Source organism: Loxodonta africana, chromosome 5 (genome assembly GCF_030014295.1).
Source record: "Loxodonta africana isolate mLoxAfr1 chromosome 5, mLoxAfr1.hap2, whole genome shotgun sequence".
Lineage (NCBI taxonomy): Eukaryota > Metazoa > Chordata > Mammalia > Proboscidea > Elephantidae > Loxodonta > Loxodonta africana.
The window spans coordinates 51081705-51097511 of record NC_087346.1 but is presented as its reverse complement, the minus strand read 5'-3'; the positions used below and the strand labels follow the sequence as shown (position 1 = coordinate 51097511).

Here is a 15807-nt window from a genome sequence, read left to right as displayed (position 1 = left end):
GCCCAGCCTTACCCCCCCGAACCCATCCCAGGAGGGAGTCTAGCTGGTTGGCGTGGGCGGCATAGTGGCGCAGCCGGTGGGAGAAACACCCGGGAGGCAGCGACTGATCTTGGAGCGGGGAAAGCAGCGTCCCAGCTGGGGAGCCGTCCCACTGGGATCTTGGCGAGAGCGGGGGGGTGTGAGCACATTCCCCTGAATAGACCCCGGGGGCGGGCCCAGCTGTTCGTGAGGGCCACGCCCACCCAGTTCACGCAAACCGGAGGGAGAAACCCCCGGGAGGAAGTGACTGGTCTTGGAGCGGGGAGAACAGCGTCCCATCCGGGGAGCCGTCCCGCTGGGATCTTGGCGAGAGCCGGCGGGGTGTGAGTGCATTCCCCTGAATAGACCCCAGGGGCGGGCCCAGCTTTTCGTGAGGGCCATGCCCACTCAGTACGCGCAAGCGGTGCAGTGCACCGGAGGGAGAAATCCCCGGGAGGAAGTGACTAATCTTGGAGCGGGGAGAGTAGCATCCCAGCCGGGGAGCCGTCCTGCCGCGATTCTGGCGGATGGGGGCGGAGCGTGAACGCGGGGATCAGCTCTATATTCTGTGGTGCTACACGCCTAGCTCTCTGATCCCCCCCCCACCCTCCCCAGGCGGCTCCATTGACATCTGAATACCCTGAGCCAGAAGGAGAATTCAGATAGGGATCTGACTGCATTTTTTTTTAGCTGATTACCTGGAAAATCTAGTTTCCCAGTGATGGCTCGGAGACAGCAGTCCATATCAAACCACATAAAGAAACAGACCACGACAGCTTCTCCAACCCCCCAAACAAAGGAATCAAAATCTTTCCCAAATGAAGATACAATCCTGGAATTATCAGATACAGAATATAAAAAACTAATTTACAGAATGCTTAAAGATATCACAAATGAAATTAGGATAACTGCAGAAAAAGCCAAGGAACACACTGATAAAACTGTTGAAGAACTCAAAAAGGTTATTCAAGAACATAGTGGAAAAATTAATAAGTTGCAAGAATCCATAGAGAGACAGCATGTAGAAATCCAAAAGATTAACAATAAAATTACAGAATTAGACAATGCAATAGAAAGTCAGAGGAGCAGACTCGAGCAATTAGAATGTAGACTGGGACCTCTGGAGGACCAGGGAATCAACTCCAACATAGCTGAAAAAAAATCAGATAAAAGAATTTAAAAAAAATGAAGAAACCCTAAGAATCATGTGGGACTCTATCAAGAAGGATAACTTGTGAGTGATTGGAGTCCCAGAACAGGGAGGGGGGACAGAAAACACAGAGAAAATAGTTGAAGAACTCCTGACACAAAATTTCCCTGACATCATGAAAGATGAAAGGATATCTATCCAAGATGCTCATCGAACCCCATTTAAGATTGATCCAAAAAGAAAAACACCAAGACATATTATCCTCAAACTTGCCAAAGCCAAAGACAAACAGAAAATTTTAAAAGCAGCCAGGGAGAAAAGAAAGGTTTCCTTCAAGGGAGAATCAATAAGAATAAGTTCAGACTACTCAGCAGAAACCATGCAAGCAAGAAGGGAATGGGACGACGTATATAGAGCACTGAAGGAGAAAAACTGCCAACCAAGGATCATATATCCAGCAAAACTCTCTCTGAAATATGAAGGAGAAATTAAGATATTTACAGATAAACACAAGTTTAGAGAATTTGCAAAAACTAAACCACGACTGCAAGAAATCCTTAAGGAGATTGTTTGGCCTGATGACCAATAATATCAGGTACCAGCACAATAAATACAAGGTCACAAAACAGAACGTCCTGATATCAACGCAACTCAAATAGGGAAAGCACAAAAACAAACAAAGTAAGATTAAGTCTAAAAAATAAATAAATAGACAAAATAATACACATAACAGGAAATCATGGAAATCAATAGATAAACGATCACAATAATCAAAAAGAGGGACTAAATATAGGAGGCATTGAACTGCCAGACGGAGAGTAATACAAGGCGATATAGAGCGATACAAGTTAGGTTTTTACTTAGAAAAATAGGAGTAAATAATAAGGTAACCACAAAAAGGAATATCAATTCCATAACTCAAGAAAAACGTAACGACTCAACAAACATAAAGTTAAACATTATGAAAATGAGGATCTCACAATCTACTAAGAAAAACGTCTCAGCACAAAAAAGTATGTGGAAAAATGAAAAGGCCAACAACACACATGAAAAGGCATCAAAATGACAGCACTAAAAACTTATTTATCTATAATTACGCTGAATGTAAATGGACTAAATGCACCAATAAAGAGACAGAGAGTCACGGACTGGATAAACAAACACGATCCATCTATATGCTGCCTACAAGAGACACACCTTAGACTTAGAGACACAAACAAACTAAAACTCAAAGGATGGAAAAAAATATATCAAGCAAATAATAAGCAAAAAAGAAGAGGAGTAGCAATATTAATTTCTGACAAAATAGACTTTAGACTTAAATCCGCCACAAAGGATAAAGAAGGACACTATATAATGATAAAAGGGACAATTGATCAGGAAGACATAACCATATTAAATATTATGCACCCAACGACAGGGCTGCAAGATACATAAATCAAATTTTAACAGAATTGAAAAGCGAGATAGACACCTCCACATTTATAGTAGGGGACTTCAACACACCACTTTCGGAGAAGGACAGGACATCCAGTAAGGAGCTCAATAGAGACACGGAAGACCTACTTACAACAATCAACCAACTTGACCTCGTAGACTTACACAGAACTCTCCACCCAACTGCTGCAAAATATACTTTTTTTTCTAGCGCACATGGAACATTCTCTAGAATAGATCACATATTAGGTCATAAAACAAATCTTGGTAGAATCCAAAACATCGAAATATTACAAAGCATCTTCTCAGACCACAAGGCAATGAAGCTAGAAATCAATAACAGAAAAACTAGGGAAAAGAAATCAAATACTTGGAAAATGAACAATACCCTCCTGAAAAAAGACTGGGTTATAGAAGACATCAAGGAGGGAATAAGGAAATTCTTAGAAAGCAACGAGAATGAAAATACTTCCTATCAAAACCTCTGGGACACAGCAAAAGCAGTGCTCAGAGGCCAATTTATATCAATAAATGCACACATACAAAAAGAAGAAAGAGCCAAAATCAGAGAACTGTCCCTACAACTTGAACAAATAGAAAGTGAGCAACAAAAGAATCCATCAGGCACCAGAAGAAAACAAATACTAAAAATTAGAGCTGAACTAAATGACTTAGAGAACAGAAAAACAATTGAAAAAATTAACAAAGCCAAAAGCTGGTTTTTTGAAAAAATTAACAAAATTGATAAACCATTGGCCAGACTGACTAAAGAAAAACAGGAAAGGAAACAAATAACCTGAATAAGAAACGAGAAGGACCACATCACAACAGAGCCAAATGAAATTAAAAGAATCATTTCAGATTACTACGTAAAATTGTACTCTAACAAATTTGAAAACCTAGAAGAAATGGATAAATTCTTGGAAAAATACTACCTACCTAAACTAACACATTCAGAAGTAGAACAACTAAATGGACCCATAACAAAAAAAGAGATTGAAACGGTAATCAAAAAACTTCCAACAAAAAAGAGTCCTGGCCCAGACAGCTTCACTGCAGAGTTCTACCAAACCTTCAGAGAAGACTTAACACCACTACTACTGAAGGTATTCCAAAGCATAGAACAAGACGGAATACTACCCAACTCATTCTATGAAGCTACCATCTCCCTGATACCAAAACCAGGTAAAGACATTACAAAAAAAGAAAATTTTAGACCTATATCCCTCATGAACATTGATGCAAAAATCCTCAACAAAATTCTAGCCAATAGAATCCAACAACACATCAAAAAAATAATTCACCCTGATCAAGTGGGATTTATACCAGGTATGCAAGGCTGGTTTAATATCAGAAAAACCATTAATGTAATCCATCATATAAATAAAACAAAAGATAAAAACCACATGATCTTATCAATAGGTGCAGAAAAGGCATTTGACAAAGTTCAACACCCATTTATGATAAAAACTCTTACCAAAATAGGAATTGAAGGAAAATGCCTCAACATAATAAAGGGCATCTATGCAAAGCCAACAGCCAATATCACTCTAAATGGAGAGAACCTGAAAGCATTTCCCCTGAGAACGGGAACCAGACAAGGATGCCCTTTATCACCACTCTTATTCAACATCGTACTTGAAGTCCTAGCCAGGGCAATTAGGCTAGACAAAGAAATAAAGGGTATCCAGATTGGCAAGAAGGAAGTAAAGCTATCACTATTTGCAGATGACATGATCGTATACATGGAAAACCCTAAGGAATCCTCCAGAAAACTACTGAAACTAATAGAAGAGTTTGGCAGAGTCTTAGGTTATAAAATAAACATGCAAAAATCACTTGGATTCCTCTACATCAACAAAAAGAACACCGAAGAGGAAATAACCAAATCAATACCATTCACAGTAGCCCCCAAGAAGGTAAAATACTTAGGAATAAATCTTACCAAGAATGTAAAAGACCTATACAAAGAAAACTATAAAACTCTGCTACAAGAAATTCAAAAGGACATACTTAAGTGAAAAAACATACCCTGCTCATGGATAGGAAGACTTAACATAGTAAAAATGTCTATTCTACCAAAAGCCATCTGTACATATAACGCACTTCCAATCCAAATACCAATGTCATATTTTAAGGGGATAGAGAAACAAATCACTAATTTCATATGGAAGGGAAAGAACCCCCGGATAAGCAAAGCATTACTGAAAAAGAAGAAGAAAGTGGGAGGTCTCACTCTACCTGATTTCAGAACCTATTATACAGCTACAGTAGTCAAAACAGCCTGGTACTGGTACAACAACAGGCACATAGACCAATGGAACAGAATTGAGAACCCAGATATAAATCCATCCATGTATGAGCAGCTGATATTTGACAAAGGACCAGTGTCAGTCAATTGGGGAAAAGATAGTCTTTTTAACAAATGGTGCTGGCATAACTGGATATCCATTTGCAAAAGAATGAAACAGGACCTATACCTCACACCATGCACAAAAACTAACTCCAAGTGGATCAAAGACCTAAACATAAAGACTAAAACGATAAAGACCATGGAAGAAAAAATAGGGACAACCCTAGGAGCCCTAATACAGGGCATAAACAGAATACAAAACATTACCAAAAATGATGAAGAGAAACCAGATAACTGGGAGCTCCTAAAAATCAAACACCTGTGCTCATCTAAAGACTTCACCAAAAGAGTAAAAAGACCACCTACAGACTGGGAAAGAATATTCAGCTATGACATCTCAGACCAGCGCCTATCTCTAAAATCTACATGATTCTGTCAAAACTCAACCACAAAAAGACAAGCAACCCAATCAAGAAGTGGGCAAAGGATATGAACACACATTTCACTAAAGAAGATATTCAGGCAGCCAACAGATACGTGAGAAAATGCTCTCAATCATTAGCCATTAGAGAAATGCAAATTAAAACTACGATGAGATTCCATCTCACACCAACTAGACTGGCATTAATCCAAAAAACACAAAATAATAAATGTTGCAGAGGCTGCGGAGAGATTGGAACTCTCATACACTGCTGGTGGGATTGTAAAATGGTACAACCACTTTGGAAATCCATCTGGCGTTATCTTAAACAGTTAGAGATAGAACTACCATACAACCCAGAAATCCCACTCCTCGGAATATACCCTAGAGATACAAGGGCCTTCACACAAACAGACATATGCACACCCATGTTTATTGCAGCTCTGTTTACAATAGCAAAAAGCTGGAAGCAACCAAGATGTCCGTCAATGGATGAATGGGTAAATAAATTGTGGTATATTCACACAATGGAATACTACGCATCGATAAAGAACAGTGACGAATCTCTAAAACGTTTCATAACATGGAGGAATCTGGAAGACATTATGCTGAGCGAAATGAGTCAGAGGCAAAAAGACAAATATTGTATAAGACCACTATTATAAGATCTTGAGAAATAGAAAAAACGGAGAAGAACACATACTTTTGTGGTTACAAAGCGGGGAGGGAGGGAGGGAGGGAGAGGGTTTTTTACTGATCAATCAGTAGATAAGAACTGCTTTGGGTGAAGGGAAAGACAACACACAATACAAGGAAGCTCAGCCTAATTGGACTGGACTAAAAGCAAAGAGGTTTCCGGGATAAAATGAAAGCTTCAAAGGTCAGCGGAGCAGGGGCTGGGGTCTGGGGAACATGGTTTGAGGAGACTTCTAAGTCAACGGGCAAAATAATTCTATTATGAAAACATTCTGCATCCCACTCTGAATTGTGGCGCCTGGGGTCCTAAATGCCAACAAGCGGCCATCTAAGATACATCAATTGGTCTCAACCCACCTGGAGCAAAGGCAAAGGAAGAACACCAAGGCCACACGACAACTAAGAACCCAAGAGACAGAAAGGGCCACATGAACCAGAGACCTACATTAGCCTGAGATCAGAAGAACTAGTTGGTGCCCGGCCACAATCGATGTCTGCCCTGCTAGGGGGCACAACAGACAACTCCTGAGGGAGCAGGAGGCCAAATGGGTACAGACCCCAAATTCTGATAAAAAGACCATACCTAATGATATGATTGCGACTAGAGGAATCCCAGAGACAATGCTCCCCAGAACTTCTGATGGCACAGGACAGGAACCATCCCCGAAGACAACTCATCAGGCATGAAAAGGACTGGTCAGCAGGGGGGAGAGAGATGCTGATGAAGAGTGAGCCAATTAAATTAGGTGGACACTGGAGAGTGTGTTGGCAACTCTTGACTGGAGGGGGGATGGGAAGATAGAGAGAGAGGGAAGATGGCAAAATTGGCACGAAACGAGAGACTGAAAGGGCTGACTCAATAGGGGGAGAGCAAGTGGGAGAAGGGAGTAAGATGTATGTAAACCTACAGGTGACAGACTGATTGGAATGGTAAATGTTCACTTGAAGCTTAATAAAAATTAATTAAAAAAAAAAAAAGAAGGCAAAAAGGGACAGGAGCTTGTTGAATGGGCATAGAAAATCTGGGGTGGAAAGGAGGAGTGTGCTGCCATATTATAGGGAGAGCAACTAGGGTCCCATAACAATGTGTGTATAAATTTTTGTATGGGAAACTAACTTGAACTGTAAACTTTCACTTAAAGCACAATAAAAAAAATAAATAAGAAAGAAAGGTGGCACAACTTGAAGAATATAACCAATGTCATTGAATTGCACATGCAAAAATTGTGTTTTGTTATGTATATTTTCATACAGAAAAAAATTCTACTCAAAAAAACAGGAGACACCTTCATGTAGTCCAAAAAACCTGGATTTCAGTAAATTTAAAAATCAAATTCCATGCTATGGCTGCCATTGGGTTGAACATGGAGCCTAATTCAGTCAGCTTCCATCAGATGTCTTAATAATGCTTACATTTCAAGATCGTTGTGAGGGTTAGATAAGACAATACCTATTTCCTTTATAATTTGAGGAGTGCCATAAAAAGAAGCCCTTCTTGGTCAAAATATCTTCCCCGGCCAGATATCCAGTGTTTGAGATAGTAGCAGAGTTGCCAGTTAAAAGGCAAAAGAGGTGGAGATAGGGGGGCTGGAGAGGTTCACAGACTTCATCTCTTTCAAGGTGTTTTCTCAGACCTCTGCTTTTCGTATCTCATCTCTCAGGTTCTGCCTGATATGCTGCTTGGGTACAGTCTGTTTTTGGGTGTACATACTTAGATACCCACTCCCACACTGCCCTCTCCTGGCTCTTCTTAATTCCTATTAAATCCCCTTTTTGGAAGGCTTGCTGTATCATTTCACTCCACCACCCAAAACTCCTTGGTGGCCTCCCATTTCACTTAGAGTCAAACCCCAAGTTTATATAAATGTCCTCACACCTCTTGATGCCTGTATATATCGATTTAACCTCATCTTCTACTGCTGTGTCTCTCACTTACTCAATTCCAACCTCTCTGGCCATCTCGTTGTTCCTCCACTACCTCCTGTGTGTGCCTTCCTCAGGGCCCTCGCACTTACTGCTGTTCCCTCTGTCTGGAATGCTCTTCCCATAAATATCCTCTTGGCTAGCCTAAAGGCTTTGCTCAGAATGTCACCTTCTCATAGAAGCCTTTTTTTCAGCATCCCCATGTCCCTTCCTTGTTTTATTTTTCTTCATTGTCGCTTGTAACATACTATATAGTTTGCTTACTTACTTTTTTTTTTGTCCATCTCTCCTCATTTAAATGTAAGCTGTATGAGTGTAGAGATTTTGTCTGTTAATAGATGTAACTCCGGAGCAAAGGACAGTGCCTACCACCCAGAAGGTGCTTGGGTGCTGAGTGTATCTTTGCTCAATGAATGAATGGATTCCTAGGTCACTGCCTAGGAATGGAAAATAATTCAACCTAAAGCTTTGGAGCAGTATAGGACAGGTAGGGGAAGCCCTGGTGGCACAGTGTTTAAGAGCCCTACCGCTAATCAAAAGATTGGCAGTTTGAATCCACAAGCCTCTCCTTGGAAACCCTAAGGGACAATTCTACTCTGTCCTATATAGGGTTGCTGTGAGTCAGAATCAATTTGACAGCAACGAGCTATAGGACTGGTAAGAGCTTGGTCTCTAGATCCAGACAGTCTGGATTTAAATCGTGGCTCCACCGCTGACGACCTGGGTGATCTCGGTAAATTGTAGAGCCTCTGTGATCCTCTGAGTTTTCTCATCTATAAAATGAGAGTTATAATAGCGCCTAGCCAATAAGGTTTTTGTGGGGATTAAATGAGTTAAAACATGTAAAACACGTAGAAGAGTTAACTATTAGAGACAATGCATTTTGACTATTTTTTTCTCTGGGCAGTAGATTCTGCTATAGGTGGTGGAGACGGTGAAGGAGATTGTTTCTGTGTAGATGGCAAAGGCATTACAGCGAGTGTCTTATTTTTTGGCTTTACAAACTAATTTACTTCCCACCTAGTTATCCCAGCCCCCTTTCATATACATATTTCCTGAGGGGGAAAAAAGTTATGATTGCCTATTACAGTTAACTATGAGTCAGACTTGATGGCAACGTTTTTTGTTTTTATAGTTAACTAGACAATGCAACCTGTTAAAAAAATAGCACTGAGGAAAAATGTATACTGAAATTGTTTTTTACTCTCTTGAAAGCCATAGATAGAAAGTATACAAAAACAGTTTGCATGACCATGAACTTCATCTTTGGGAAAGACTTGGTCCTACTCTTTTACATTTCTTTGGATAAGTTAGACTTAATTAGAGAGGGTGTGACCTAGTCCGCATATCAATTTTCTTGGCTCACAATATTGAATTGCATATTATCTGGTATTCAAGTGCCACTGCCAAATTTAAACCTGTGCTAAGATTTTACATGGTAAAACATCATTCTACCCAGGCCCCAAAAACAAACCAAACCAGTTGCCGTTAATTCCGACTCATAGCAGCCCTGTGGGACAGAGTAGAACTGCCCCAGAGGGCTTCCAAGGAGCGAGTGTTGGATTTAAACTGCTGACCTTTTGGTTAGCATCCAGGCTGTTACCACTGTGCCACCAGGGCTACTATCCAGGCACAGCTAATTTAAATTTAGATATATTTAGCCCTAGAATATATCTTTGTAATTAAGGTATGCTAAATAAATTAATTGGAAACCCTGGTGTCGTAGTGGTTAAAAGCTATGGTTGCTAATAAATTGTTTTGGAGGGTTATTCTTTAACAAAAATTAAGCAAGGGGACTATCTTCTAACCTTTAAAATCACCTTGGCATTGATCTTTTTGCATTTAAATAACATGTGAATTATAAATGGTTCTTATTAATTAATTCAGGAAACCCTGGTGGCGTAGTGGTTAAGTACTACGGCTGCTAACCAAAGGGTTGGCAGTCCAAATCCTCCAGGCGCTCCTTGGAAACTCTATGCGGCAGTTCTACTCTGTCTTATAGGGTCCCCGTGAGTCGGAATCGACTCGATGGCACTGGGTTTTTTTTTTTATTATTATTAATTTTATAAAGCAATCCCTGGCAGGACCTCTACTATGTAATTATGCTCACATAACTAAAAAAGAATGCAATGGCATTAAAAAAAAAATTCTATAGCTTAACCAAGGCAATATTTAGTTGGATAATTTGATTATTAGAGATACAAACTAGAGTGTTCTGAAATGGGAGATTATTTGTTTGCTTGTTTTTCAAGTCAATGATTTGAACAGTTGGAAAAGTTGAAACAGAGCCTAATTTTTACATTCAGCAAATATTTGCTAAGTTCCTGCTGGGCACCAATGTGCTAGACAAAGAGGAATGCACTGATAGCAAGATACCTCACAACTGAAGCTTTACTCATGTTACCAACTTTCTGCAGGTCACACAACTGGTCTTTCATTAAATAATGACCGACTGTACAAACTCGCATACTCCACTGAAGTTTTTCTTAATCGAGGCAAAGAAAAACTGAAAGACACTGTGGGATACCGAATCTCATCCAATGTCGATGTTGCCTTATTGTGGAGGAATCCTGATGGTGATGACGACCAACTGATCAAAATCACGGTGGGCATTTTTTACCAGAAAGATGTAAACATTTGATGTCAGCGAAGTCTTTGAGAAGTGTATCATTCAATATCATTTGTTTTGTGCTCTTGGCTATATGCACATTTGGTTTGTTATCTATTACTAAAATTAATAGATTTACAATTTTGGTTTTTGCTAATCAAAAGTGATCTAATCTTTTTAAAATCTTAGGAGAAGCCATATGCTGTTAAGTAATTGGCAGTGTGGGATTAACCAGTAAGCAGGGTGAGCACAAACTAAACAGTAATTGTGTTTACTCGCTAATCTGTAGCACATAAGTTCACAAGGGTTTCATCATATCTTCAATGTGATGAAAAACAGGTGAAATTGCACATTACAGGTTAGGTTAGTGAGAAAGCACAAGTAAGCCTGTGAGTACCTTGCTTATTGGGCAATTCGTCCCTGGTAATTGGATATAATAACCTGCTTTATATGTTGCATAAATAGGAACATTAAACTAGAATTCACTCAAAGTGTTCTAGGAGTGAGGAGTCTAGAGCCCATGTCATATGAAAAACAATTGAGCCAACTCCTACTGAAAGAGAAGAAAAAATTAAGAGGTGCCTGAGTTCCTTGATATAACATGTGGAATTATCAATGAGGGAGTAAACCTATTCTGTATTCATCCTGAAGAAGGAACCAGGCGTTGCCCCAACCGGAAGTGTTTGGTCAGTCACAATGGTTTAGAATTTGTGTTGAGAAAGAAAGTTGAATTTGATGGCCTCTGGGATCTCTGCCAATTTTAAGATTTTGTGATTTCATATTTGATTTTCAAGAACCTAAAGGCAATTTTTTTTTTTAAAGGCAATAGATTCCTTCAGTAAAGTTGGTTATACTGCATATTACTGTGAAACAGGTATACAGGAAGATTTGCTGCATTGTAACCAATGTATATTTATAGTGAGGTGTTATGGCAATACATCTACCAAGCAATCCTTGCTGCTCTGGATATCTCTAATAGTTGTTGTATCTTCCAAGTTGGGTTAAAAATTTATCATCTGTCTCTCTGAGTCATTTCTCAACAAAAGAGTAAACCATTCTACAGAAAACATTGTGTTCTTCTTTGTTCAATAATTAGACTTGTTATTTCTAATTTTATCTCTCTATCTGTCTATCTATCTGTCTATCTCTCTCTGTCTATCTATCTCTCCATCTCTCTATCTATCTAATCTATGATCTATCTATCTATCTACTATCCATCTATCATCTCTCTATATAGATGAAGTAGAATGGGGCAAGATTCTGTCCAGCCAAATTGTACAGATAGTGAAAAGAAGATCAGGCAGACAATAACGGATCAGTATAAATGGGGAGAGAGAGAGACAATGACACAGAAGAGTCATAGTTGTTTTAAGTCTGAAGTCACGGATTTCCTTAATTATCAGTGTTTTTACCTAATTCAAATATTTATCTTTCGAAGATCTTCTCCATTCTTTTAAGGTTTGGCTAGGTCCTTGGAAGCATGGATAGAAAAAATGACAGAAAAAAATTATGGGCTCACTCTGTCTATTACTTTGCCAGTTTATTTTCTAAGAGACTTCTATGGAAACAGACATGAGACGTTTTTCTAAAAGGTTTCTTTCCATGACTCCAGATAAATGACGTAAACATGGAAAATGTCAATCAGCAGAGGGGAGAGAAAAGCATTTTCAAAGGAAAAAATACACTCAAAATCATGGGAAAGGAAAACTTGGAAGCTCTGCGAAGACCTGTGCTCCTTCATTTAATCCATGGAAAGGTAAACGTGATTTTTGGAGTCCTACATCTTTTTTTTTTTCAAGTTTATATTTTTCTTTAATCTAGTAGATATTATTTTGAGGTGGTAATGTTGTCATTACTTTTATGCTAACTGGATTTTTTTTCAGGAACTAATAAACAGAGGTTGCAAATTAAGTATTTCAGAAGTAAATGAAGACACTGAATTCATTACATTTTCTAGCCATTTGTATTTCTGGTTTTTATGCAAAACTTTGTAGTAGATTCAAATATTTATTTACTGATGGCAGGCATTATTAAAGGTGCATTCTGTATCAAATTGAATTACTAAGATAGTATAGCACAGAAAATCCTTACAGCATGATTGCATAAATTCAGGAAATTGACAGATGACGAGAATGAAAGGATGTAATTAGATAAGAGATAGCAACTTGCCACGAGATTATCAATATCTGATTAAAGTATGAAGCTAAAGCCTTTGAAAGGGTGTGACATTTATAATGCAGTGTTGAATTTTTAGAAAAGTATTTAGAGATTATTAAAAAAATGGTATGACTTTGAAAAGCACTCTATGTACTGAAGTGGTGAATGAATACTCTCTTATATCCCTTTGGAAATCTTCTGCTCAGACAATTCTTTAAGTGTGCATTACTTATGTTTTGATTCTAGTCTATTAAGACAGTCTTAATCTATTTGGAATTGAAAACCAATAGCAACCAGTGAATAATTAGGCATTATGTATTTGGGTTTAATAACATATAAATATTGTACCAACATATACAAAAGTACATCAGTAAAAACAAGGGCTCGATTTTAGGAACCACAGCAGAGACACCTTTAGTTAAAATTAAACCTTTAGTTAAGATTTAAAATAAAGATGAAAACAAATACTTTAAAATATGTATTTCAGATATCTAATATACTGCATGGAAATGCTGGTAGCACAGTGGCTGGTAGCATAGCATTTGGCTGCTAACCAAAAGGTTGGCAGTTCGAATCCACCAGGCGCTCCTCGCAAACCCTGTCGGGGCAGTTCTACTCTGTCCTATAGGGTCACTGTGAGTCAGAATCAACTCAATGGCAACAGGTTAATATACTGCAAATCATGACGCACATTTTTATAAAGCATTAAAAAGGGACTCACAAGAAAGGACCTTGTGTCATCATGTCTCCCAAAATCAAATATGAATCACCAGCTTCAGGAATGCTTTCTCTTCCTTTGCCACTAGTCAAAAATATTCACCATGCTTCAGGCTTTGCTCGTAGACCCTTTGTTTTATAAATTTCACACTATTCCAGCCAGCTGGAAATAACTCTCTCTCTTTAAAACTCTCTGAGCCTTTTGTAGTTCACTTGTGGCCCTTCTCACTCCTTTGGGTCATTTATGTTCATTGCTTGATTGTGGTTTGGTAGAGGAAGATTCCTCTTTATATTCCATCCTGACACCCCTCCTTCCGCCCCCTTCCACTCCTTCTCTACCCACAGAGCCCGGAGCTATGTCTTGCACTGGCTGACTCGGTATTTCCCGAAGACTTTCCCAATGTCTTCCCTAGCCTCAGAGTTCCCTGGGCTTATTTCTGTGGAGCCTTTATCACAGTGTATTATATTCCTCTCTATCTGTAGCCATTCACATTCAGAATAAGCTTCTCCTGGGCAGCAAATGTGTCTTTATCTCTGTATATTCAGCACCTTGCTCATAATGGGAATGTTTTATTCAGCACCTTGCTCACAATGGGAATGTTTTGTAAAATAAATGAACTAACGTTATACAAGGGTAAAATGAGTTGGACTTTGAGAAAAATTTTGCTTATTGTTGCTTAATAATAGCTAAAAATACTTAGCACTTACTACGTGCCAGGCTGAGATGGAAAGTATTACATGAATTCTCTCTTTTCTCTCATAACAGCCATATGAAGCAGGTATTGTATTATCATCCCATTATAATAGACAAGAAAGTCAAAGGTAAGAGAAGTTAAGAAACTTCCCTAGGATCAGACAAGTAGCAAGTGATGGAGCTGGGATTTGAAACAAAACCAAACCCATTGCTGTCGAGTTGATTCTGACTCTTAATGACCCTATAGGATAGAGTAGAACTGCCCCATAGGGTTTCCAAGGATTGGCCGGTGGATTTGAACTGCCGGCCCTTTGGTTAGCGGCCGAGCTCTCAAAAACTGAGCCACCAGGGCTATGGGGTTTGAAACAGAGGGTGTAATTTGAGAGTCCATGCTCAAAGCCTCCATGTTATACTGTCTTCTAGCTGGAAAGTATTTGGGAAAATACTTGCCTTTTGGCTGACTTGTAGTATTCCTTATTTCATTCTTTACTGTATCTGTTAACTTATTTACTTGTGTATGGTACAACTTTGTTAACAGCATGAAATACTGCTATTTTCTTCTCTGGGCCTCTAATGTAGCAAGACACTGTGCCCATAAAATATTAATTGCATTTATAATCTTAATGACCGCCAACCACTTTATAGCTCCTTGGGTAGCAGCTGAGTACAAAGACTTTGTTACACATATTAAAGGACACAGTGCCCTCACTGTTCAAAGGCTGAGACGGAGCAGCCACATCATTTCAGTGACTCCAACGTGTCAGTTCTAGAGCTGTGACGATTTACTGAAACCACAGGTTAAAGGACATCATGATATCTTTCACTTACGTGATCAAGTACTTGTAGGGGGGAAAGAAAACAATGACCCTGGAGACTAAGAAACCATGTGGAATTTTTAGCCACATCACTGTCAGAAAGAGCATTACTTAACAAAAATTTTAGTTTACTGTGAGAAATTACCAGAAAACTGGCTAAACTGCTGATAGGCAATTTTCTTAGAGGGTTTTTTCTACCCTACCACACGCTCTAATTTAGTTTTACTCCCAGAAATTTTAAGGATGCTTGTCAGCAAATATTTTTCCTCCTTGCAAAGGCCCTGATTTAAGCTCCCGTGTTTGCATTTTTTTGCATTACAAATGAGTGCCCCTCAAAATCCGTAGATTAGTATTCATGAAACAGCTTCTTTTTTCCATACCCTATCATCTTCCCAACATAACTCTAGTTTTATCTACAAACCATAAACCAAGTTGGGAACATGACAGTTATCTGGCTACGTTGATTAACACTGACAGGGGAAAGATGCCTCAAGCTATGGTGTGAATTGTTTTCTAGCCTGAAATGTTAATCCAATTAACTGAATAATTACCAGATTTCCATTTCTGGTTTTGACTGTCTGCTTTGATTAAATTAACCACCTAGCAGCTGAGCCTGCCCTTTATTTTCTGTTGTTTCTATGCATTGATTTGCTTTTTTGAATCTGGCAGCGTGACTGTACACACTCTGAGCCGCCAAAAGAAATATGACACCTTGAAAGCCTTCTAATTTCTCCTCTATTTCACTTGTTTGTTTTCCAGTGTGACATTTCCTAGCTAGGCTCTTAGATCCCTGTTGAAGATACATTTTGTGACATAGT

At 39.0% G+C, this 15807-nt stretch overlaps 1 protein-coding gene across 1 annotated transcript in view; it reads left to right on the top strand.

The window, feature by feature from the left end:
• Window positions 1–418: 418 nt before the first annotated feature.
• MTTP (microsomal triglyceride transfer protein) overlaps window positions 419–15807 on the top strand; it is a 60310-nt gene continuing 44921 nt past the window's right edge. The window contains exons 1-4 of the mRNA XM_064286302.1: window positions 419–558; window positions 8337–8394; window positions 10367–10603; window positions 12219–12362. Coding sequence (XP_064142372.1) covers window positions 419–558; window positions 8337–8394; window positions 10367–10603; window positions 12219–12362 — 579 coding nt within the window. The remainder of the gene's footprint in view (window positions 559–8336; window positions 8395–10366; window positions 10604–12218; window positions 12363–15807) is intronic.